The sequence below is a fragment of the Pseudorca crassidens genome, chromosome 7 (assembly GCF_039906515.1).
Source record: "Pseudorca crassidens isolate mPseCra1 chromosome 7, mPseCra1.hap1, whole genome shotgun sequence".
In the NCBI taxonomy this organism is placed as follows: domain Eukaryota; kingdom Metazoa; phylum Chordata; class Mammalia; order Artiodactyla; family Delphinidae; genus Pseudorca; species Pseudorca crassidens.
Window position 1 is genome coordinate 44,137,548 of NC_090302.1, and position 25,317 is coordinate 44,162,864.

At 40.4% G+C, this 25,317-nt stretch overlaps 1 protein-coding gene across 1 annotated transcript in view; it reads right to left on the reverse strand.

Moving 5' to 3' along the window:
* PCSK5 (proprotein convertase subtilisin/kexin type 5) overlaps positions 1 to 25,317 on the reverse strand; it is a 317,195-nt gene that overhangs the window by 190,263 nt on the left and 101,615 nt on the right. Inside the window, exons 4-5 of the mRNA XM_067744135.1 lie at positions 6,922 to 7,065; positions 3,009 to 3,085 (exon numbers count right to left, since the gene is read on the reverse strand). Of these exons, the coding sequence (XP_067600236.1) occupies positions 3,009 to 3,085; positions 6,922 to 7,065 (221 nt within the window). The remainder of the gene's footprint in view (positions 1 to 3,008; positions 3,086 to 6,921; positions 7,066 to 25,317) is intronic.

Here is a 25,317-nt window from a genome sequence, read left to right on the forward strand (position 1 = left end):
CCACTGAGTTTCGATGCAAAAGTCACCACATGTAGATTCAGACAGAACTGGCTACAGGGCACAGTACATTTTCAGTTTCCACCTACAGCCCCTCTTGTCCCTTCATACCCTGTACAAGGATACTGTGGGTGTTAACTTGATCTCGACTTTCCTCTAGCTTTCCTGTTTATCTTTTCTCTATACACACAAATGTTGATGGGATAACTTTAGCCAACAGATATGGTACAATCAGTTCTACTATCATGCTTGCCTTGAAAACACACATTTCTTCCAATAACATTGATATATTAGAGAGTCATTTGAGTATAATGTGAAATTTGCATTTGTTTATGCACAATTTTGTCCCAGAAACTCTAGGTGACTGTAGAAAACAGACCTAGTTGCACTGAGCACTGTAGGAATGCACGAAACACACAGAGCTGCACACCTTAGGAGCACAATGGTCCACATGTGTCTACATCTGGTGCTGTTACTTCCTCTTTGACCTCAGATAACCCTCCTTCCACTTCAGAATAACTTGCAAGCTGCCATGCTTCCAAAAACCATCCTGGAGGGTAGCCTCCACTCTGCTTATTTTCCCCCTTCCTCCCAGCCTATTTTGTTATTTTCCTCTCTACTCTCTGTTCTTCTTCAAAGTTTTCACCTTTATCTCTTTTTTCTTCCTCTCTTTTTTCTTGCACACAGAGTGGCAGGCATGTGAGTAGAAGTAGATGCAATGGGTACACACTTCCATAAGCAAATTTCAGGTCTTATTCAAGATGAAGTGCCAGGAGGGGCAGTACAGGTGTCAGGGAGTGGGAGATACAATCTATTGGGTATAAGATAGGCTACAAGGATGTATTGTACAACACGGGGAATATCGCCAATATTCTGTAAAAACTGTAAGTGGAGTGTAACCTTTATAAACTGTATAAAAAATTTAAAAAGAACAGTGCAACTTAAGAAGTCAGTGTCACAAGAGAATTGTATTATAAACATACTAGTTAGAATTTAATTTCCTAATGATAAGACACAGATTAAGCATAAAATTGATGGAAACGGACTTTGAACCCAGCCTCGCTATGAATCATATCTTTACTATTTTGAAGGATCAGACTGGCACGCAGTCTCGAGCCTTCTTTATGACAGGATGTGAAAGGTCAGCTCAGCGCTCTGTATTCTCCAAATATTTTGGTCAATAATTCAGCCTTTCTTCCTCTCAAATTTACCGTTATTGAAACCAATTATCTCTAGTTACAACTCATTTAAATGACAGATACTTGGACCATTTTCCTTTTCATTACCATAAGGGTCTGGCCTTGTGTATAATATGCAGAACAAGAGTTTATAAACAAACCACTTGAGTTTGATTCTTTGTTTCCTAACTTCTTCATCGCTTACTACCTGTTTAACCCTTATCCACTTGACCTGTCTGAGCCTTTTTTTTCCTTCACAGCTAAGGGCTGAATTCAAAAAAAAAAGAATTTAAAGAAGGACTTTTTTAAATTTAAAAAATTAAAAAAATGATTAAGTGCCACATTTATTATAGTTTTATAAATTTCTTAACCACTTAACATGAATAAAGTGTTAACATGAATAAGTTCTAATAGGTCCCTATCATTTTTCTGTGTGTCATTGATGAAGCTTCTAAGCTTTTCCTATTACTCTATGGTTTTAGACTTTGCAGAGTGCAAGTATTTTTAGGAGTATATGTGTCACACTAGAGTAGAATGGACTGGAGAGTGAAATTTATCGGTGACCTTTTAAGTATGGAAGCTTCAAGTTTCTTCTTCAGTGTTTCACGCTAGTTTGCAAATTAGGTTAAATAAATTAGCTCACATTGACTCAAATTATAACCCTTTGTGTGAAATTGACCGTAACTTTAAACAGTGTAATCTAGACAGTAATGACCAGGCTTGAAAGAAAATGATCCAGTTTACTTTAGGTCCCTTTCTCTTTTTGTTTGGAAAGTTCTGGAAAATTCTATCTACATCAATTTGTATATTAATGCTTTCACCACTGAATTTGATTTATAATATTGACTCATTAATATTAAAAAACAGCATATTTTTCACAGTAACTTTTTTGAAGCTTCTTGGTAAATGGTAAGAAGAGGGGAAAAAAAAAAAAGAAAAACCCATGTACAGTCACAATTATCTAGGCCACATTGGTTTTATCTAAACTTACTGCCTTACTTAAATAATACCAGCTGAGAAACTTTTCCCTACAGAAAAATGCAGGCTAGAAATAGTACATAATAAATGGGTAAAGCACCTCTCTTTATAACTTCTGTGATTCCAAACAAAAACAAGTAAATAAAACTTCAAATGATAGTATCTAAATCGCAGCATTATCCTGGAGAAACTGCAGTAAAAGCAAAAAAAGTTAATGTGATCTAGAGATTAGAAACACCTACTAATCTTTTAAAAATACCCGGATCATCGTAAGCAAGAAATGGATGTGTATTTCATTTGCTTTCAAAAAAACTACTGTACTAACTGGAAAGTGTAAACGTGGTTACATGGGTTTCTAAGGCTCTTGACTGTGAGGATAAGAAAGGTAATGTGTTCCATATGTGGCAAACCATATAGGTATTTCAGGTATATTAGCAAAAAACACAATCACTACAAAGGAGAAAAGAAAAAGCAGCAAATCAGAAAGCACTGGCAGAGACCTCGAGCACAGCATTCAATCAAATGCGTTGAACTTAACAGAATAAAGTAACCCTCTTGGGAGGTACTTTGTTTTGCCTCTCCCTTTAGCACCCCTATCCCTAAACAAATGGGTCACAGTCCAATGAACACCTGAGGAACAATATTCCCCAACCGCACCCTCAAGTCATTCCCCAGAGTTCTCTCTGTAACCATTCTTACTATGTGGACCACGCCTTTTTATATCCAGAAGCTTTAGCAGAAAGACACTTGTTTATCTTGGAGTAAATTAGGGATCAAAAAAGTACTTGCCTCCGCAAGAGCAGAAAACAAAGCCCCCTGCCAGCCACATACCAGGTACCCCCACTTGGGCCTTACTTGTTCTCGTTGCTCGCGTCATAACGAGGCATGGGGTCTAAGTCGTTCCCATTCACGTCACAACTCGCCAGAGCATCCTATGGTCACAGAGGAGAGAGAGAAAGGAGACAGACGTTCATTAATTAGCCACGCACCTGAAGGCTCACGCCTCCTTAAACACATTTCTGCAAGAGAGTAATTAGAGTAAATAATACACTCACGGTCCGGTGGTGTCAGGATGCCTTTTTCTGTAATAATCAGTGTCATATCTTTCCCCATGAAGGTGAAGAAATACTCTCTACAGACCAAAGATGTGCCCAGTCCACTCTTGCCAGCACTTTTCCCTCATATCTAGCACTGACTCCTCACCCCAGTGCTTTGAAGATGTCCTCGACAACCACTTTCTCTGCGAAGTACTGCTAGAACACCTAGAAGGCAGTGATTTATTCTTCGCCGACTCTCTCTGTATTCCTTACTTCATTTCTTGAGTGTGCAAATTCCTTATCACAATTCAAAGATTTTTGGAGACAGAAATCATTCACAAATAATTGGCAAGCCAATTAAAAATCATCATTAGAAATCTATTATATCAGGTATCTTGGGACCTCTATTAGGCAATATTTGTCTGGTTTCAGATGTTTTATCTACTATAAAAGGGTCTACAATTCAAGACTTCGTACTAACACCAAATGGTCTTTTGCTCCAACCAAAATAATGATCAAAATTTTGTTATATGTCAAAGTTTCAAAATGAAGCAGAAGTTTCTCTGAAACCAAAGCTGAATTTATTTGTTTGCTTTTTTAAATGATTGTGAAAAATCTTCAAATTACTAAAAAAAAAAAAATTAATGGATTGTTCCATCATCTAAATTTATATCACCATAGATAGAACTAATTTAGGATGTTCTGAATTTTCTGATACTTTATGATGATTTATTTCTGTTATCAGTTTTAGTGAAAGTAAATGCTATCTTTGTTTTCTGTCTTTATCAAAGGCTCTTGTTTCTGAAAATAACTGAAAGTACATGGAGTCTGAAATGTTTGGGGGGAGTAAGCAAAACACATGTGACATATAAAGGTGATAAGTCTCTGCTTCCCGTACAAAGGAACATACAAAGCAGCCCACCTCAGCAGTCATTACAGCATGAAGGATAATACTGTGCAATTTCACTTATAAGGAAACAGAAGCCCGAGACAGGTTACGTGACTTGGCCAAAGGCATGAAACGAATTGCCTATGGCATTAAGACTGGAACCCAGCCACCCCATCCAATGTGCTTTTCTCTACTCTTCACCAGCTCTAACATTAGGGGAATCAAAAGGGCGCCAGTACTGGTAATTGCACAGGTGAATTCTGGAGAACTTTCTTTCCAGGGAGAAAAAAGTGAAAAAGGTAAAGAAAGCAATCACGTTTAGGTTAAGGCTCTTTGTGTTTAATCAAATGCATTTCTATGCAGTGCGGAGAAGGAACACCCTGTAAAAACTGCATTGCATACGATAAGAAAGACTTCTTTGCTAGGAAGTGGACAGCCACAGTTCTGTTCTTTATATGACCTGGGCTAACTCACTTTAGTCTTCAGGCCTCAGTGTCTACCCTATCAAATGAGGAGGCTGAACTGAAGTTCCTTTTTAGCTCTAAAATTCCATTCTGTGAAGAGACACAAGTTTATCTGAGTGTGCTTGGAGGCAGGGTAAGGGCAGCCAATCAAGTGTCTTGTACAAATGAGAACTAAATGAACTTGCAGTTCCTTCTCTCTCTCTCTCTCTCTCTGTTTTTCAACCTTAGGGAAAATCATCTAATTTAGGAGAAACTGTTTCAACATTTCATTGTAAAAATTGATTTGTGAAGTTTCTTAGCTGAATTTTTGAAACAAAAAGGGCAACAGGGTAGAATACTGAGAGACAAAGCAGTTAAAGTTGATAAAAGTATAAGGTGATATTGGGTGGTCCTGAGTGAAGGTCTTCGTAAGGTCAGAAATATGGGTGGCTGTGTGAGCCAGTGGTAGTTTCTGATGTGTCAAGGAAGTGACTTGGAAGTATTTTATTTGCAAAGATAAAAAGAGAATCTTTTCAGGTTTGAGGGCCAAAAGGAAAACTAAGAGAAAGTAAGTGTCATGCAATAAGTGAGACTGAGCAAATGAAAAATAAACACTGGAGAGCATATATGGCCATCGCTACCTAAATGGTTTCATGAGAAAATGAAGCGGCAGATGAGAAAGAAGCCAGAGGAGAGATGGTCAGAGAGACAGATACAGGGAGTCATTCCCACAGTGCAGGGAAACCATGTCTTCCCATGCTGGAGAGAGAGAGAGAGAGAGGGCGACAGACAGACGGGGGTGTGGGGGGGAAATAGCAGACTTCAAGAGGACAGTATGTCCATTCTGAGTGAGTCCAGGACAATGGGCCACTGCTGTGTCCACCAGTTACCGGGGAGCAAAGAGGAGAGAAAGGCAGCAGGCCTGCGAGGATGGTGAGTCCTTCGTGTTAATGTGCAACAGGAAGCTATGGGCCAGGCCCCTCTCAGAACTCTCCACAAACTCAGGGCACCGTGAGATGGGCTGGGCTTCCTGACGTTGCTCCCTTAATGATGATGAATAGAGAATAGAGAAGAGAAAAATCTGAGGGGATGTGGTCCTCCCAGTTATAGCTAGGGTTTTCTGTGGGCACCTTCCGTAAACACGAAGCAAAGCTTCCCACCCCGGCCCCTGACTTTCCTCCTTAAGGATCAGTATGACTCCTGGCTTCATTATGATTCAGAGCTGCTTGTATTTTCAAGGCTGTGAGAGGAAACTTGTAAGCTGAGAGAAGACCACCAACTCTGACATTTTTTTCAATAACAACATGAAATACAATATAGGAAAACTCTTACAACCAAAGTTGGGGGATTAAAAGGAGTTATGAAGGAACAGAGAGGGACATAGGTCAAAGTGACTGAAGTCCTAGTGGGTGTGCGGTGATAAACCAGTGCTCTAGTGGAAGTAGTCGTCTACAGAAAAGAGCTTAGGAGGCACTGGTGTGAGTGGCATCCAGCAGGAGTGTCTGCTGAGCCCTGACAGAAATCAGAGAGCTGCATCTGCGGATAAGAGGGAGTCACTGCAGGCTCTTAAGTAACAAAAGAGATATTTCAGGGAGAACACCAAGGTGTCATGAGAAACAAATTTGAGCAGAGAATGGCATATTGGGAGATAATTATGGTATTTTTAACCAAACTTAGGGAGGAGAAGCTGATGGAAAGGAGGCGTTTGGAGAGTAGAAGAGGGAGGGGTCATTGACCTATTTCCAGGCAGGAAATATCACAGTGGTAAAGGGGACCCCAGGGACAGAAACCGACCCCAGTGTCCAGTGGACACTGGGTATCAAGACTGTGGTTTTCAGTGGAAGTACTGAGTCTCAGCCCTTTCACTCGCTCTGTGACCTTGGGCTCACCTTATGTTCTGAGTCCTGGAATCTCAGTCCTTTCTTAAGCAAGGGAATTGACTGATTCCTAAGGACTTCTGGGAGGCTCTTCATTATTGCCGTTTAAAAAGGGAGAGGCAGAGAGAGAAAGAGACTCGCAGAATAACTTGAGAAGGGTTCTAAGCACGCTTTCTCCATAAAGGAAACAAGGAGTGCTATCTGGCTGCATGGATGAATTGCTGAGAAGAGTGGATGTTGTCAGCAGCACAAGGGAAGGGTGCTGGAAACCGGTTTCCGCTACCTTATCACCTGCATTTTGTCATCAGAACATCAAAGGCACACAAAAGCGGATAGCGGGATAGCCTTACCTCCTGCTTCCTGTCCTCCAAGAGTGCATCCTTTATAAGATGGGAGCAACACGCAGAGCCTACTGTACCCGCTGGCTGCATTTTTCAGTGGTTTTCCCCCTTGTGGAGCATCCTAACATGAGTTCCATTGTTTCCCAGGAGGGAAGCTGCTCAGACCACAGCAAATACTCACGTAGTTCTGCATCAGGTCTGGATGGGTCCTCTCAATGCCGTCATCCAGGATGGTGACCACGATGTTCTTTCCCGTGTAGCCTCTCTTCCAGGCTCCTTCGATGTTCATGTCTGACTGGCAGGGATGTGTGTTGTCACTGCAGTGCTAGAGGTGTAAGAGGGAGAACTGGACGTTGCAGATTACCAAATAGTGAGGAGGCTGGAAAATCACTTACTTCTTAAGACAAGGCATTAACTTAACAGGAATTTGGCGGATTGTCTGTTCAAGTAGAAGCGCAGATCTCCAACATGACAACAAGGGAAGGGAGGAAGGACAGATGTGGGGAAGGAAAGCAAGACAGAAATCTCTCCTGCCAGTTCTGCCCTGTTCTAATACCTTCGGAAAAACATGACAAATAAAGTATACCTCCACAGCAGAATAACGGGGGCACCCATTTTATTGTTAGCATGTATTAATGACACATAAAAAGGCACTGTAGCATTTCATTTATAAACCCAAACTAGATAACTGAAGAACATATACCTTATCGTTTCTTAAACAGGCACCTAGAAAAGCCTGGCTGTAAAAACAGCCTCGGCAGCTTCTGTACAGTGCCAGCCAGAGGTGTGCCACTGCTGTGAGAAACCCATTAATGAGAAGAAATAACAGTTTCTTCAAACTTCTTTCAGCAAATTAACAATGAGTGTTGTCTCATAATTTGTAGGGAGCCAACAGACTTATTCAGTGCTACTTTGAGAAGGGAGAGAAGAGTGCAGGGTCCGGACAGGGGACAGGCACAGGAAAATGTGTGTGAGGGCTTCGAAGGGCAGGCTGAAGAGGCATCGAATCTTAGCTCATTAGGTGTAGTGATTTCATTCCACAATGGCGACGACATACAAACACATCGATAAATAAATTAAACCAGCAGTTCTTCCCGATATAATTGACTAGCATTCGTCCAACCCACACAATTACCCCTTCAAAGTCCATCTCTATGAAATATCCCTCTGAGTGGTGTTTTCCAGGTTCTTAAGGCTCAGCAGAGGAACAAAGGAAAAGGGATGTGCCGTAGCCTACTGCCATGGCAACGCAAGGTCCACAACATTCACTATCTCCCTCCTGCTTTGTAACAGTTCAGCACTTCAAGAGGGGAAGAGAACATGAGATCTGTATGCTCTAAGCATAATGGAGACCCCACTGCCACTGACTCATCTAACACATACTTTATTGAGCACTTACTACATGTTGGGGTATATGGCAGTGAACATGGAAGATGAGGTCCCTGTCCTTATGACCTCTCTAAAGGGGAAACACAGATGGTAAAGAAAACAAGGAAGACGATTCAGAACACTCCTTATGTCTTAAAGGAATTAAAGAGGGTAATATGGCGGTCAATGCTGAGCTGTCTGAGTACACACCTCTCTGCGGGGGGATGGACAGAAAAGATCCCAGTTTCTGAGAAAGTGAATTGTGAGTTGAGATATGACTGATGAGAAAGAGCCAGCTTGCCCAAGAGCTTAGACCTTGTCGTGGTAGAGGACACAGCAAATGCAACGACCATAAGGTGAGAAACAGATTTGTGCATTGAAGAAAGAGAAAGAAGGTGGGGTCTAGCTGAAGCTTAGTGGATGAGCAGGAAAATGGCATAAAAGGTAGCAGATCAGAATGGGCAACAGAGGTCAGGCCATCCCAGGCTTTGCAGCCATGACTTGACTTTTATTTTAAGTACAACCTAAATGGAAGCTCACCTCTTTCCAAACTTTACCCCTCAAAATCAAATGCTAACTAGTGGCAGATACCTCTAATACCTCTGTCGAACATCATAAACACACTTGAGTAGTTTTATGGATTCATTCTAACAAATGGTGTACCCAGTTTTCATCACAGATAATATCAATTTCATTGAAAGTAGGGGCTTATATATTTTATGAACATTTGTAACTTTCTGTCACTTTCTTGACTTCTTTCCGGCACTTGAGGCCCTGCACCACCATCTATTACTACACTGATCCAATTCCACTCTCCCCTCTCTCCCCCAGTTTTTGGAGCACAGCTCAGGACCTACTGCCTCCCACTTGGCTAGCTCTTCCCCTTCCCTGAACTTAGGAATGAAGAGAGACAGACACAGACACACACACACACCACACGACACACCACACACCCAACACACATTCTGTTTTACACAGTCCAACCCCAACTTACTGAATTCTGCTGAACTGTGGTTGAGTGTTGAATCTTGTGTGTGAATTCTGTCTCCTTTGTAAGCCTCTAGAAGACTATGCATTAAACCAAGTCTGATCTAGGATTTCAGTCAACATTGGCTTATCGATTACACACCAGAAGGGAGGGCATATTCTCCACTTTATATCCAAGTTCACATCTGCCAAATGCTTGCTCCTCCAACCTCGTCAGAGATCTCTAACCAGCTAATGCTTGGTTAACAGATCATGAAAGAAACAGTGTAGATTTACAAAATGCCCATGTTTTTCGGAAGTCTCATTCTAGCCAAGAGTTTGGGCCTCTCCTCACCAAATATTTTAATTTAACACAAAGCAACCCTCACAGGTTTCCATTTCACTCTTTTCTTTTGCAAAACCTGCTCTGGCCACCTGTGGTATCGTTTGTGACACAAAGTAGCATTAATGTGGCCAAGAGGTGGGTGGGAGGAAGGAAATGCACAGGAAATGGGTCACCCACACGTGGATAACTGTCCTGGAGTGGAGGGATGCTGCCTGAAATTGTAATTATGAAAGTTGAAGAAAACCCACCGTGTATGGAAAACATGTGTGTTCAAAGTGGAGCAGTTAGGTTTCTTTCTTCCACCTCTGCTTCTGTTGAATCTGACTTCACCATTAAATATTTTTGAACCACTTTTTTTCTTTCCATCTGCCAACATGGTATTGGTAGAAGGGGAAGGAGGGGAAATATCCAATTGATACTTTCATTTGGATAATCTAATATATCAGGTAGCTAAAACGTCAAAGAAAAAAAAAAAAAGATGATCAGAGCCAGGGGTGTTTCTGGAAAATGAGTAATAAGATCAGTGGACCCTTAAACGAGGACCCTATCTTTAGATTCTTAATACCCATTTCAAGTAGTCCAGACTTGTTTCATAAGCTCAAGGCAACCAAAGAGCAAAAACTACAGAAAATACTGACGCCAGTCAATGCAGCCCAAATGAAAAGGAATTAGTCATTTCCTTCACTGCCTGATCAAAATGCTCTTTAAACTAGGCTCTATTTACTTGACAGCAATCTATGTTACAGCATTACCCAAAGGCAAAAGGAACACATATTAGCCATGATTTCCTCATCCTCAGCCTCCATGTTAATTCCTGCTCTGGCACAGATCTCTGAAGACTAGTTTCTGGAATTGTGTTACCCCATATAGTCCCGAGGCTGGTATTCACAAAAGGGGCCAGTCAGAAATTTCCGGCATACTTAAAGCTGATGAAAACCAAATACGTGCACTGTATATGTAAGACAAATATTTAGAGTAAATATAGGCACCTTCAGCTCTGAATAATGTCCTGTATTTCAATAATGGTCTATGCACAGATGACGAACTATTTAGAAAGGACACAAGATAGCAAATATCTACAGAAACAATGGTTACTACCTAGGTCTCTCATTTCCTTATCAGTAAAAACTTTTATTCTTTTCAGGAATGAAATTTTAGAGAGATTATCCTGTGAGTTCTAGAAAAGGCCTCTTCCATACCAGGGTTATGAGCTCTTTTGCTTATAAACCACTCTGGGTGTGTCTACTTCTCTTGTGTCTTTATAAACATATCACAATGTTTGCTAAATGAAAGAACAGTTTATACCCAAAATAAACACCTTTGTTATGCTCTCACCACCATTTTCTTCAGACTAGGGGGTGGGTCGGAACCCTCAGTGTCATTATTTTTAAACTTTTCCAGGTTCTTAAGGTCTCCAATGAACTGCCAATTTATATGCTGCCAATAGTCTGCTAACATTGAAAACATCTGTTGCTCATTTCCATTGATAAAGTGGTTCATAAGACTGCATCTCTGACTCTACAACATTAATAAGAAAGCAGAATTAAATACACAAAAAATCTGTTTTAAGAAACAGACTCAAAGACATAGAAAACAAACTTACGGTTACTAAAGGGGGGAGGCAGGACAGGGATAAATTAGGAGCTTGGGATTAACAGATACACACTTCTCTTTTTTTTTTTAACATCTTTATTGGAGTATAACTGCTTTACAATGGTGTGTTAGTTGCTGCTGTATAACTAAGTGAATCAGCTATATATACAGCTACATCCCCATATCTCCTCCCTCTTGCATCTCCCTTCCACCTCCCCTATGGGACTCCTCTAGTTGGACACAAAGCATGGAACTGATCTCCCTGTGCTATGCAGCTGCTTCCCACTAGCTATCTATTTTACATTTGGTAGTGTATATATGTCCAAGCCACTCTCTCACTTCGTCCCAGCTTACCCTTCCCCCTCCCCGGGTCCTCAAGTGCATTCTCTACGTCTGCGTCTTTATTCCTGTCCTGCCCCTAGGTTCTTCAGAACCTTTTTTTGTTTTGTTTTAGATTCCATACATATGTGTTAGCATACGGTATTTCTTTTTCTGACTTACTTCACTCTGTATGACAGTCTCTAGGTTCATCCAACTCACTACAAATAACTCAATTCCATTTCTTTTCATGGCTGAGATATTCCATTGTATGTATGTGCCACATCTTTATCCATTCATCTGTAGATGGACACTTAGGTTGCTTCCATGTCCTGGCTATTGTAAATAGAGCTGCAATGTACGTGGTGGTACATGACTCTTTCTGAATTACGGTTTTCTCAGGGTTATATGCCCAGTAGTGGGATTGCAGGGTTATATGGTAGTTGTACTTTTAGTTTTTTAAGGAACCACCATACTGTTCTCCATAGTGGCTGTATCAATTTACATTCCCACCAACAGTGCAAGAGGGTTCCCTTTTCTCCACACCCGCTCCAGCATTTGTAGATTTTTTGATGATGGCCACTCTGACTGCTGTAAGGTGATACCTCATTGTGGTTTTGATTTGCATTTCTCTAATGATTAGTGATGTTGAGCATCCTTTCATATGTTTGTTGGCAATCTGTATATCTTCTTTCGAGGAATGCCTACTTAGGTATTCTAACCATTTTTGGATTGTTTGTTTTCTTGATATTGAGCTGCATGAGCTGCTTGGATACTTTGGAGATTAATCCTTTGTCAGTTGCTTCATCTGCAAATATTTTCTCCCATTCTGATGGGAGAAAATTCTTTTCGTCTTGTTTATGGTTTCCTTTTCTGTGCAAAAGCTTTTAAGTTTCATTAGGTCCCATTTGTTTATTTTTGTTTTTATTTCCATTTTTCTAGGAGGTGGGCCAGAAAGGATCTTGCTGTGATTTATGTCATAGAGTGTTCTGCCTATGTTTTCCTCTAAGGGTTTTATAGTGTCTTGCCTCACATTTAGGTCTTTAATCCATTTCGAGTTTATTTTTGGCTATGGTGTTAGGGAGTGTTCTAATTTCATTCATTTTTAAAAATACATTTATTTATTTATTTACTTTTGGCTGTGCTGGGTGTTCATTGATGCATGCAGGCTTTCTCTAGTTGTGGAGAGTGGGGGCTACACTTTGTTGCGGTGCATGGGCTTCTCATCGCGGTGGCTTCTCTTGTTGCGGAGCACGGGCTTAGGCACACTGGCTCAGTAGCTGTGGCGCAAGGGCTTAGTTGCTCCGTAGCATGTGGGATCTTCCTGGATGAGGGCTTGAACCCATGTCCTCTGCACTGACAGGTGGATTCTTAACCACTGTGCCACCAAGGAAGTCCCTAATTTCATTCTTTTAAATGTAGCTGTCCAGTTTTCCCAGCACCACTTATGGAAGAGGCTGTTTTTCTCCATTTTACATTCTTGCCTCCTTTATCAAAGATAAGGTAACCATATGTGCGTGGGTTTATCGCTGGACTTTCTATCATGTTCCATTTATCTATATTTCTGGTTTTGTGCTAGTACCATACTGTCTTGATTACTGTAGCTTTGTAGTATAGTCTGAAGTCAGGGAGCCTGATTTCTCTAGCTCCGTTTTTCTTTCTCAAGATCGCTTTGGCTATTCGGGATAGTTTCAGTTTCCATTACAAATTGTGAAATTTTTGTTCTACTTCTGTGAAAAATGCCATTGGTAATTTGATAGGGATTACATTGAATATGTAGATTGCTTTGGGTAGTATAGTCATTTTCACAGTGTTGAATCTTCCAATCCAAGAATATGGTATATCTTTCCATCTGTTTGTATCATCTTTAATTTCTTTCATCAGTGTCTAATAGTTTTCTGCATACAGGTCTTTTGACTCCTTAAGTAGGTATATTCCAGGTATTTTATTCGTTTTGTTGCAGTGGTAAATAGGAGTGTTTCCTTAGTTTCTCTTTCAGATTTTTCATCATTAGTGTATAGGAATACAAGAGATTTCTGTGCATTAATTTTGTATCCTGCTACTTTACCAGATTTGTTTATTAGCTCTAGTAGTTTTCTGGTAGCATCTTTAGGATTCTCTATGTATAGTATCATGTCATCTGCAAACAGTGACAGCTTTACTACTTCTTTTCTGATTCGGATTCCTTTTATTTCTTTTTCTTCTCTGATTGCTGTGGCTAAAACTTCCAACACTATGTTGAATAACAGTGGTGACAGTGGACAACCTTGTCTTGTTCCTGATATTAGAGGAAATGGTTTCAGTTTTTCACCATTGAGAACGATGTTGGCTATGGATTTGTCAAATATGGCCTTTATTATGTTGAGGTAAGTTCCCTCTATGCCTACTTTCTGGAAGGTTTTTATTATAAGTGGGTGTTGAATTTTGTCGAAAGCTTTTCCTGCACCTATTGAGACGATCATATGGTTTTTCTCCTTCAGTTTGTTAATTTGGTTTATCACATTGATTGATTTGCATATATTGAAGAATCCTAGAAGAATCCTTGCATTCCTGGGATAAGCCCCACTTGATCATGGTGTATGATCCTTTTAATCTGCTGTTGGATTCTGTTTGCTAGTATTTTGTTGAGGATTTTTGCATCTTTGTTCATCAGTGATGTTGGCCTGTAGCTTTCTTTCTTTGTGACATCTTTGTCTGGTTTTGGTATCAGGGTGATGGTGGCCTCGTAGCATGAGTTTGGGAATGTTCCTCCCTCTGCTATATTTTGGAAGAGTTTGAGAAGGATAGGTGTTAGCTCTTCTCTAAATGTTTGATAGAATTTGCCTGTGAAGCCATCTGGTCCTGGGCTTTTGTTTGCTGGAAGTTTTTTTTTTTTTGCGGTACATGGGCCTCTCACTGTTGTGGGCTCTCCCATTGCGGAGCACAGGCTCACGGGCCTAGCCGCTCTGTGGCATGTGGGATCTTCCCGGACCGGGGCACGAACCCATGTCCCCTGCATCGGCAGGCAGACTGTCAACCACTGCACCACCAGGGAAGCCCTGTTGGAAGATTTTTAATCACAGTCACAATTTCAGTGCTTGTGATTAGTCTGTTTATATTTTCTACTTCTTCCTGGTTCAGTCTCGGAAGGTTGTGCTTTTCTAAGAATTTGTCCATTTCTTCAAGGTTGTCTGTTGTATTGGCATATAGTTGCTTGTAGTAACATCTCATGATCCTTTGTATTTCTGCAGTGTCAGTTGTTACTTCTCCTTTTTAAATTTCGAATTCTATTGATTTGAGTCTTCTCCCTTTTTTCTTGATGAGTCTGGCTAATGGTTTACCAATTTTGGTTATCTTCTCAAAGAACCAGCTTTTAGTTTTATTGATCTTTGCTATTGTTTCCTTCATTTCTTTTTACTTGTTTCTGATCTGATCTTTATGATTTCTTTCCTGCTAACTTTGGGGTTTTTCTGTTCTTCTTTCTCTAATTGCTTTAGGTGTAAGGTTAGGTTGTTTATTTGAGATTTTTCTTGTTTCTTGAGGTAGGATTGTATTGCTATAAACTTCCCTCTTAGAACTGCTTTTGCTGCCTCCCATAGGTTTTGGGTTGTGGTATTTTCATTGTCATTTGTTTCTAGGTATTTTCTGATTTCCTCTTTGATTTCTTCAGTGATCTCTTGGTTATTTCGTAGTGTACTGTTTAGTCTCCATGTGTTTGTATTTTTTTCTGTTTTTTTCCTGTAATTGATATCTAGTATCGTGTTACTGCTGAGTTCCCCTTTTATTGCTGTTAGCATTTGCCTTATGTATTGAGGTGCTCCTATACTGGGTGCATAAATATTTACAATTGTTATATCTTCTTCTTGGATTGATCCCTTGATCATTATGCAGTGTCCTTCTTTGTCTCTTGTAATAGTGTTTATTTTAAAGTCTATTTTGTCTGATATAAGAATTGCTACTCCAGCTTTCTTTTGATTTCCATTTGCATGTAATATCTTTTTCCATCCCCTCACTTTCAGTCTGTATGTGTCCCTAAGTCTGAAGTGCGTCTCTTGTAGACAGCATATATGTGGGTCTTGCTTTTGTATCCATTCAGCCAGTCTATGTCTTTTGGTTGGAGCATTTAATCCATTTACATTTAAGGTACTTATCGATATGTATGTTCCTAATACCATTTTCTTAATTGTTTTGGGTTTGGTATTGTAGGTCTTTTCCTTCTCTTGTGTTTCCTGCCTAGAGAAGTTCCTTTAGCATTTGTTGTAAAGATGGTTTGGTGGTGCTGAATTCTCTTAACTTTTGCTTGTCTGTAAAGGTTTTAATTTCTCCGTCGAATTTGAATGAGATCCTTACTGGGTAGAGTAATCTTGGTTGTAGGTTTTTCGCTTTCATTACTTTAAATATGTCCTGCTACAACCTTTTGGTTTGCAGAGTTTCTGCTGAGAAACCAGCTGTTAACCTTATGGGGATTCCCTTGTATGTTAGTTGTTGCTTTTCCCTTGCTGCTTTTAATATTTTTTCTTTGCATTTAATTTTTCATAATTTGATTGATATGTGTCTTGGCATGTTTCTCCTTAGATTTATCCTGTATGGGACTCTCTGCACTTCCTGGACTTGATTGACTATTTCCTTTCCCATATTAGTGAAGTTTTCAACTATAATCTCTTCAAATATTTTCTCAGTCCCTTTCTTTTTCTCTTCTTCTTCTGGGACCCCTATAATTCGAATGTTGGTGTGTTTAATGTTGTCCCAGAGGTCTCTGAGACTGTCCTCAATTCTTTTCATTCATTTTTCTTTATTCTGCTCTGTGGTAGTTATTTCTACTATTTTATCTTCCAGGTCACTTATCCGTTCTTCTTCCTCAGTTATTCTGCTATTGATTCCTTCTAGAGAATTTTCAATTTCATTCATTGTGTTGTTCATCATTGGTTGTTTGCTCCTTAGTTCTTCTAGGTCCTGTTAAATGTTTCTTGTATTTTCTCCATTTTATTTCCAAGATTTTGGATCATCTTTACTATCATTATTCTGAATTCTTTTTCAGGTAGACTGCCTATTTCCTCTTCATTTGTTTGGTTGGGTGGGTTTTTACTTTGCTCCTTCAGATGCTGTGTATTTCTCTGTCTTCTCATTTTGCTTAACTTACTGCATTTGGGGTCTCCTTTTTGCAGGCTGTAGGTTTGTAGTTCTCATTGTTTTTGGTGTCTGCAGCCAGTGGGTTAGCTTTGTTCAGTGGGTTGTGTATGCTTCCTGGTGGATGGGCTGGTGCCTGTGTTCTGGTGGATGAGGCTGGATCTTGTCTTTTTGGTGGGCAGGACCGCATCCGGTGGTGTGTTTTGGGGTGTCTGTGAACTTATTATGATTTTAGGCAGCCTCTCTGCTAATGGGTGGTGTTGTGTTCCTGTCTCGCTAGTTGTTTGCCATGGTGTGTCCAGCATTGTAGCTTGCTGATCGTTGTGTGGAGCTGGGTCTTAGCTTTGAGATGGAGATCTCTGGGAGAGCTTTTGCCATTTGATATTACGTGGGGCTGGGTGGTCTCTGGTGGAGCAATGTCCTGAACTCGGCTCTCCCACCTAAGAGGCTCAGGTCTGACACCTGGCCAGAGTACCAAGACCCTCTCAGCCACACAGCTCAGAAGAAAAGGGAGAAAAAAAAGGAAAGAAAGAAAAATAAATAAATAAATAAAGTTATTAAAATAAATTTTTAATTATTAAAAATAAAAAAGTAATAAATAAAAAGAGAAAGAAGAGAGCAACCAAACCAATAAACAAATCCACCAATGATAACAAGTGCTAAAACTATACTAGGAAAAAAAAAGCAACAGACAGAACCCTAGGACAAATGGTAAAAGCAAAGCTATACAGACAAAAATCACACAAAGAAGCATACACATACACACTCACAAAAAGAGAAAAAAAAAAATATATATATACAAAAAAAGGGAGCAACCAAATCAATAAACAAATCTACCAATGATAATAAGCTCTAAATACTAAATTAAGATAAACATAAACTAGAAACAAATTAGATGCAGAAAGAAAACCCCAAGTCTACAGTTGCTTCTAAATCCACCATCTCAATTTTGGGATGATTTGCTGTCTATTCAGGTATTCCACAGATGCAGGGTACATCAAGTTGATTGTGGAGATTTAATCCACTGCTCCTGATGCTGCTGGGAGAAATTTCCCTTTCTCTTCTTTGTTCACACAGCTCCTGTGGTTCACCTTTGGATTTGGCCCTGCCTCTGCATGTAGGTCGCCTGAGGGGGCTGTAGCTCAGGCCAGGGGGAGGGAGGGATACGAATGCAGGGCGAGCCTGCAGGGGCAGAGGTTGGTGTGATGTTGCAATAGCCTGAGGCACACCATGTGTTCTCCCAGGGAACTTTTCTGTGGATAACGGGACCCTGGCAGTGGCGTGCTGCACAGGCTCCCAGAGGGGAGTGGATAGTGACCTGTGCTCTCACACAGGCTTCTTGGTGGCTGCAGCAGCAGCGTTAGTGTTTCATGCACAACTCTGGTGTCCGCGCTGATAGCCGCGACTCACACCTGTCTCTGGAGCTTGTTAAGGTGGTGCTCTGAATCCCCTCTCCTTGTGCACCCAAAAACAATGGTCTCTTGCCTCTTAGGCAGGTCCCGGCTAGCTGTGGCGCACTAGCCCCCTTCAGGCAGTCTTCCCACAGCTAACCCCAGTCCTCTCCCTGGGATCTGACCTCCGAAGCCGGAGCCTCAGCTGCCAGCCCCCACCCACTCCGGCCAGCGGGTGAGCAGACAAGCCTCTCAGGCTGGTGAGTGCTGGTCGACACCAATCCTCTGTGCGGGAATCTCTCCGCTTTGCCCTCTGCACCCCTGTTGCTGCACTCTCCTCTGTGGCTCTGAAGCTTCCCCCACGCCACCCCCCGTCTTCACCAGTGAAGGGGCTTCTTAGTGTGTGGAAGCTTTTCCCCCTTCACAGCTCCCTCCCAGAGGTGCAGGTCCTGTCCCTATTCTTTTGTCTGTGGTTTTTTTTTTTTTTTCTTTTGCTCTACCCAGGTACGTGGGGAGTTTCTTGCCTTTTGGGAAGTCTGAGGTCTTCTGCCAGCAATCAGTAGGTGTTCTGTAGGAGTTGTTCCACATGTAGATGTATTTTTGATGTATTTGTGGGGATGAAGGTGATCTCCACGTCTTACCATTCCACCACCTTGAAGGTTCTCCCTACACTACTTTATGTAAACTAAACAACAAGGTCCTACTGCATAGCACAGGGAACAATATGCAATATCTTGTAATAACCTATAATCGAAAAGAATCTGAAAAATAATTTATATATATTCTGTATACCAGAAACTAACATAACGTTGTAAGTCAACTATACTTCAATAAAAATAAATAAAATAAAAATAAAAATTTAAAAATCTGTTTTATAGACAAATTCAGAAACATATCTAGTTAGCTAAGTGTAAAAATACGCTTGGAATTTTTTGTAAAATTTGGAGTCAAAAAGCTCTAAGAAATGGGAAAAAAATAGAATCATTACCCTCTTAAGTGGACATAGAACTGACATGTAGGAGATTCTTAGTATGGCCAAGAATTGTACTAATCCCTTTATATGAACTAGCTTCATTTAAGAGTCAGAACAACTACTGGAGAGAGGTACTTTTATCATTTGCTTTTAACAGCTAAAGAACATGAGACTTAGCCTAGCTAACCTTCCAAAGGTCAAACAGCTGGTCAATAGTAGAATTAGGATTCAAAACCAAGCAGCCCTATGGTCTATGGAAACTCTTCTGTTAAAAGTTGAAACAAAAAGGGCTCAGGGGAGGGCAAAACACTGCAGACTCAGATAAGGAGCAGATTAGGAGTGGATGTTGGACAGTATAGCTCCAGTAAAGAAATTCAAATAATAGAAATCTCACTGGTCTTAGCACTGTGATCAGTACATTCAAGTGACAAGGCGGAACCTAGTTGGGTAAGACTTTAGAGGCCTTCTAATGTTTCCTTATTCCACTTACTGCAACACATCTTTTAGCAAATCATCAGTTTCTATTTGAACAGTTTCAATAACAGGGAGCTCACTTCTTTACTGAAGAGCCAATGACGTGCTGGTAAATCAGTTCTTTGAAAAGAAAATCTCTTATTTCTAGTGTTTGCCAATTTCCATGGTGTAAATACTCACATCATGGCCAGTTTTAAGCTACCATGCTTGCAGAATTCCTGAATGTGTAACAGTAAGCTTTCACGAGCTGTTGGAAGGTCACCCAGCACACCACCGGGAACAGCTCACACCATTGTTGGTCCTGCTCCATTTCTGATGAAGTCATCACTTCCCATAGGTCTGCCATCTGCTTCTCAGTACAGCTGAACCATGCAGGGGTTAGAGGCGCTGACCCTCCACGCAGTTGAAAATCCACGTATAACTGATAGCTGGCCACCTGTATGCATGGTTCCTCTGTATCTGCCTTTCCCCATCACAGATTCAACCAACCGCGAATTGTGTAGTACTATAGTATTTACTACTGAAAAAAATTCCACATATAAGTAAACTGGTGCAGTTCAAACCTGTGCTATTCAAGGGTCAACCACACTTGGGAACCACTGGGAAGTACCTAGGATTAGTTCTCTCCTTTGCAGTTTCAGACAGTAGTGTTACTCTCTCTTGCAATTCTTTGGAGAAGATCTTTTTTAACCTTTCGTTCTCAGGGCTACCTGAAGCAAGAGGACTTTGAGCTTTTGTGAGCCCATAAGCTGATGGGCTCTCCTTGGGATCTATGAAGTAGAGATTTTGTGACCCCAAAACTGAAGATGCCTTCACAGATTTTAGAAGATCTAAATTAAGCTAGGGAAGTTCTCAGACATTTACTACTATATTTATGGGCCACTTTGATGGACTTCAAAACCTTTGTTCAGACATTTACTACTATATTTATGGGCCACTTTGATGGACTTCAAAACCTTTGTTATCACACACATTAAAAAAAAAAAGATATCCCTGGCCAAAATAGATCCAATGTACATTTATCCAAGAATGATTATTCAATTTATGAACTTTCCAGAATTTCCAAGGAAGCCCAGTACGTTTCAACACCACCAAACTCAGCATAGCAAGTCAGGGATACTAGCTAGGTGAATCAGGCAGAGGAAAGGTTAAATTCCACCTCTGCTACCTGCCAGTTGTATGACTTTGTCTAGTTACCTAAATTCTTGAAATCTGATTTGTAGTTTGAATGCAGAGAATTGTTATGAAGGTTGAAGAAGATAAAATATGTAACAAATGGATGCCTCCACATTCATAGGAGGCATCAGTGTTCCTAACAGTTTACAGAAGATGACCTTGGTTTTAAAAAAAAAATGGTGAAATAGATTACTACAAAATAATGAGATGATGATTCTCTTCATTATCTGGAGAGATAGGTTAGGCAAACTTGAAAGGGCAATTCATCCTTGTAAGGATAGCTAGAATGATTTGAATATTTTACATTTGTGGCTGGGGGTCTCAGCTGGTGGTTGGAGATCAGGGATGGGGTGTAGGAGAAGAGAACAGTGTCCAGTTATTTTCTGGCACATCGGTCAAATGACCTCCTATGAATCACCATGTTTTACTCCTATGTATTTATACCAGTATTCCAACTTTGTTAGAACGGATCACATCTACCATAATATAATTTTGACAGAAGATCATTTCTCACTTACAAAATTTTAAGGATGTCCCACTTAATACCAAAGAAACATCAGAAAATAGAAAATATTAGAAGAAAGGCTGTTGTACAAAATATACTCAAATAGAGGATAACGAGAATAAATCCAGTTCCTAAAATTCTACTCATAGTTGAGCATCAAAAAATTGAGGCAGAATAGTCAACAGATCTTTGACAAAGGAGCAAAGGCAATATAATGGACCTAAGACAGTCCCTTCAACAAATGGTGCTGTAGCAAGTGGACATCCACATGCAAAAAAAAAAAAAGAATTTGGACATAGACCTTCCACCTTCCACAAGAATTAACTCAAAATAGCTCATGGACCTAAATATAAAATGCAAGACTAAAAAAACTTCTAGAAGATAACATAGGAGAAAACCTAGATGATCTTGGGTATGGTGATGACTTTTTAGATATGACACTGAAGACATAATGCATGAAAGAAGTAACTGAAAAGCTAGACCTCATTAAAATTTAAAACTTCTGCTCTGTGAAAGACAATGTCAAGAGAATGAGAGGACAAGCCACAGAATGGGAGAAAATATTTGCAAAAGATAAAGGACTGTTATCCAAAATGTACAAAGTACTCTTAAACTCAACAGTAAGAAAATAACCCAATTAAAAAATGGGCCAGTGACCTTAACAGACACCTCACTGAAGAAGATGATATACAGAAGGTAAATAAGCATATGAAAAGATGTTCCAAATCATATGTCAGCAGAGAAATGTAGATTTAAACACCTATTAGAATGGCCAAAATCCAGAACACTGACACCACCAAATGTTGGTGAGGATGTGAAGCAACAGGAACTCTCATTCATTGCTGGTGGGAATAAAAAAAAAAAAAATGGTTCAGTCACTTTGGAAGATTGCTTGGCAGTTTCTTACAAAACTAAACAATACTCTTAACCATACAATCCAGCAATTGTGCTCCTTGGCATTTACCCAAAGGAGTTGAAAATTTATGTCCACACAAAATCCTGCAAAGGGATATCTATAGCAGCTTTGTTCATAACTGCCAAAACTTGGAAGCAATCAAGGTGCCCTTCAGTAGGTGGATAAATAAACTGTGGTGCCACAGAAAATGAAATATTCTTCAGTACTAAAAAGCAACGCTCTAACAAGCCAGGAGAAGACATGGCGGAACCTTAAATGCATATGACTAAGTAAAAGAAGCCAATCTGAAAAGGCCAAACACTGTATGATTCCAACTATATGACATTCTGGAAAAGGCAAAACTATGGAGAAAGTAAAAAGATAAGTGGTTGCCAGGGATTGAGGATCAGATAGGCAGAGCACAAAGAATTTTTAGGGCAGTGGAAATGCTCTGTATGAAACTAGAATGATGAATACATGTCATTGTACATGTGTCCAAACCCACAGAATGTACAACAGTAAGAGTGGACCCTAATGTAAACTATACATCTAGGGTGTATGATGTGTCAATGCAGGTTCATCAGCTGTGACAAATGGACCACTCTGGAGGTAGATATTGATACTGAGGGAGGCTGTGTATGTGTTGGAGTAGGTGGTATACGGGAAATCTCTGTACCTTCTCCTCCATTTTGCTGTGAAGTTAAAGTTTCTCTTTAAAATATTAGTCTTTTAAAAGAAAAGGAATTTCACAGAGCAGCCAAAGGGTAACTGGATGATCTATGAATTTAGTTTAGTGGACCACATTTCTCTCATTTGTAAATTTTGTGATCCTCTTTGAATCTTTCCAACCCTAGCACATTTTGAATTAGAAACTTTCAGTCCTAAAAACATTTAACAAAGTAAAACCAATAAGCCAACAAAAAAAATCTTGTTTCCTTTAAGGAATCTCTACATGTCTTGTCTTAGTGTTTGCAGAATTGGCTTCAGCTATATTACCCAGCCATGTTGCTAAAGGGTAATCAGTCTCTGAAACTTACTGGGTATTTCTGAGACACTAAGATCAAGCTTACCTTTACATGTATGGTCCATTGCATGTGCCACAGTTCTAACCATTCTTAAATTACTCAGATGCAAAAACCGAGTCAGGTTCTGGAAATCTGGGTCTGAAACCACATATCCTTCTCTCCTGCTTCCTTCCATTTTCACAGCACCTTGCAGTTCAGGCCATTGGCTCTGCTCCACTACTTTTAATCTTTCTAACCTAGTTTTAGGCTTTCAATCTATCCTCCTGGCATTAAAACAGTTTTATCAAGCACTTACTATATTCTGGCTATTATACTGGCCAGAGCAATGTCACTGTGCTCAAGTCCTTGAACTCCAGTCTGTGTGACGGACACACAAGGAATTTTTATTAAAATTTTTTTTTTTTTTTTTACAAAAACACAAGTATTATAACAGGGGTTCTCAGGGTACTGTGGGAACATGGAAACCAGTCAGGGGGAAGCGTGGGAAGGCTGAGAGCACTTCCGAGAGAAAATGACATCTAAGCTCCCAAATATACGTTGACTAGCGAGAGGGCGAGCAGGGGATAAAGAGGATGTGTTTATTTTCGATAAGCGTGTGGAATAATCAAAGAGAGACTGGAGTGTTCAAAGAACTGAAAGAAATTCAGTACAGCTGGAGGATACAGATGCAAGAGGTGGGGGGAGATGAGAAACATGGAAAGAGATGAGACTGGAGAGGTAGGCGGGGGCCAGACTGTAAATGTTCCTATAAGCCATGTTTTTTTTAAAAAAATTTTGAACTTTATCATAATTCGATGAAAAATCATGTAAGGGTTTTAAGATAGGGATTGGCATGGTTTGGATGCCTAAAAGTGCACCTCAAACTTAATTCCCAAGAAAAACACTTGATCTCCACCTGCTCTGACCCCTCCAAGGCCGCTCATGCCCAGGGTTCTCAGTCTCCCCCACACCAGAGCATCTATAGCTGCTCTCCTTCTCTATAAACCCATCAGCGAATCCTTCCAAACAGCTCTTGAACCTGACCTCTTCCCACCATCTCCACGGCCCCGAACCGATTCAAGCTACTATCATCTCTTATTCCTCTACAGTCTATTTTCCATACAGAAGTAAAAGTGATCATTGTAAACTATGTCAGAGTTATTCTCCATAAATATTCCCAATAATTCCCAATGACTTTCCCTCACACTTGCAATAATACCCCATGTCCATTCCATGGCCTGCAAAGGGCTCGTGACCTGATTTGGCGCCATCTCCCTGTCCTCTTGCCCCACCCCTCTCGTCTTTCGCTCACTGTACTCCACCCCATTATCCTGTCCCATCCCAACCCACTGTCATCTCAGGGCCTTGACACTTGCTATTCTCCCACACGAGGATGTTCTTCCTCGGGTATCCACGTGGCTGCCTCTCTTATGCTCAAATGTCACCTCCTAAGAGAGGCTCTTCCTAGTAAACCTATCTGAAATAGCATTCTATGTCATTCTCCACCCTTGACTCTGATTGCCTTTCCTTCATAGCATTCATAACTACTATATTATCTATCAGTTTGTCTCTTTATTGTTTGTCTCCCACACTGGACTGTAAACTCCGTGAAGGCAATCACTTTGCCTTATTTATTTCTGTATTCACACTAACACATAGAAGTTCAATAATTATATACTAGTTAAATGAACAGACTGGGTTTTAAAAAGTCATTGTGGGTCCCCTAGAACATAAAGGAAAGTGTGGAGACCAATTAACTGGGAGAGAGCTCTAGTGACTGAGCAATGACAGTGGTCGAGATTAGTGGGACCATGGAAACTACAGTATTTGATACACAGCAGGCATTCTTCGTATTTGTTGATAATGACAGTGAATGGGTATGGTGAGAGAAGAGAGAGGAATGAGGAATGATCAAATATCTGGCTTGGACTATAGATCAGAGGATAGGGTCACTTACTGAGAAAAGAAACACGGGAAGAGGAGAAAATCTGCCTGGAGAATGAAAATATTGAGCTCAGTTTTAGAAACATGGGAATTTAAATAACATCCAAGCAGGAGTTGCCTGTAGTGACCGCCTATGTGGATCTAAAGTGTCTTTCTCCCCAGACCCATGAGTGAATTCTTCCTAAAATTTTGGCATCGTGCTGTTACTTCCCACCTCAAATCTTCTTCTCATCTGTAAAGCACTAACGTGTTCGCCTCCAAGTTGCTCCGCAATCTGGCAATGAACATACACTGTCTAGTGCCACTTGTTGCCCCAAAGTTCAAAAATCCCTAAGGGTAGCATACAGTGTATAAATATGATGGTCTTAGCAAATTCAAGGTCATGACCACGTGTGGCTGAGAGCAAAAATGGCTACAATTCTCCACAGCTCCCTGTGCTTATGGCACATGTAGTCCTTCCCATGAAGCAAGGAGGTTTTTCTTCACCCTTTGATTCTGGGCAGACCTGGTGACTTGCT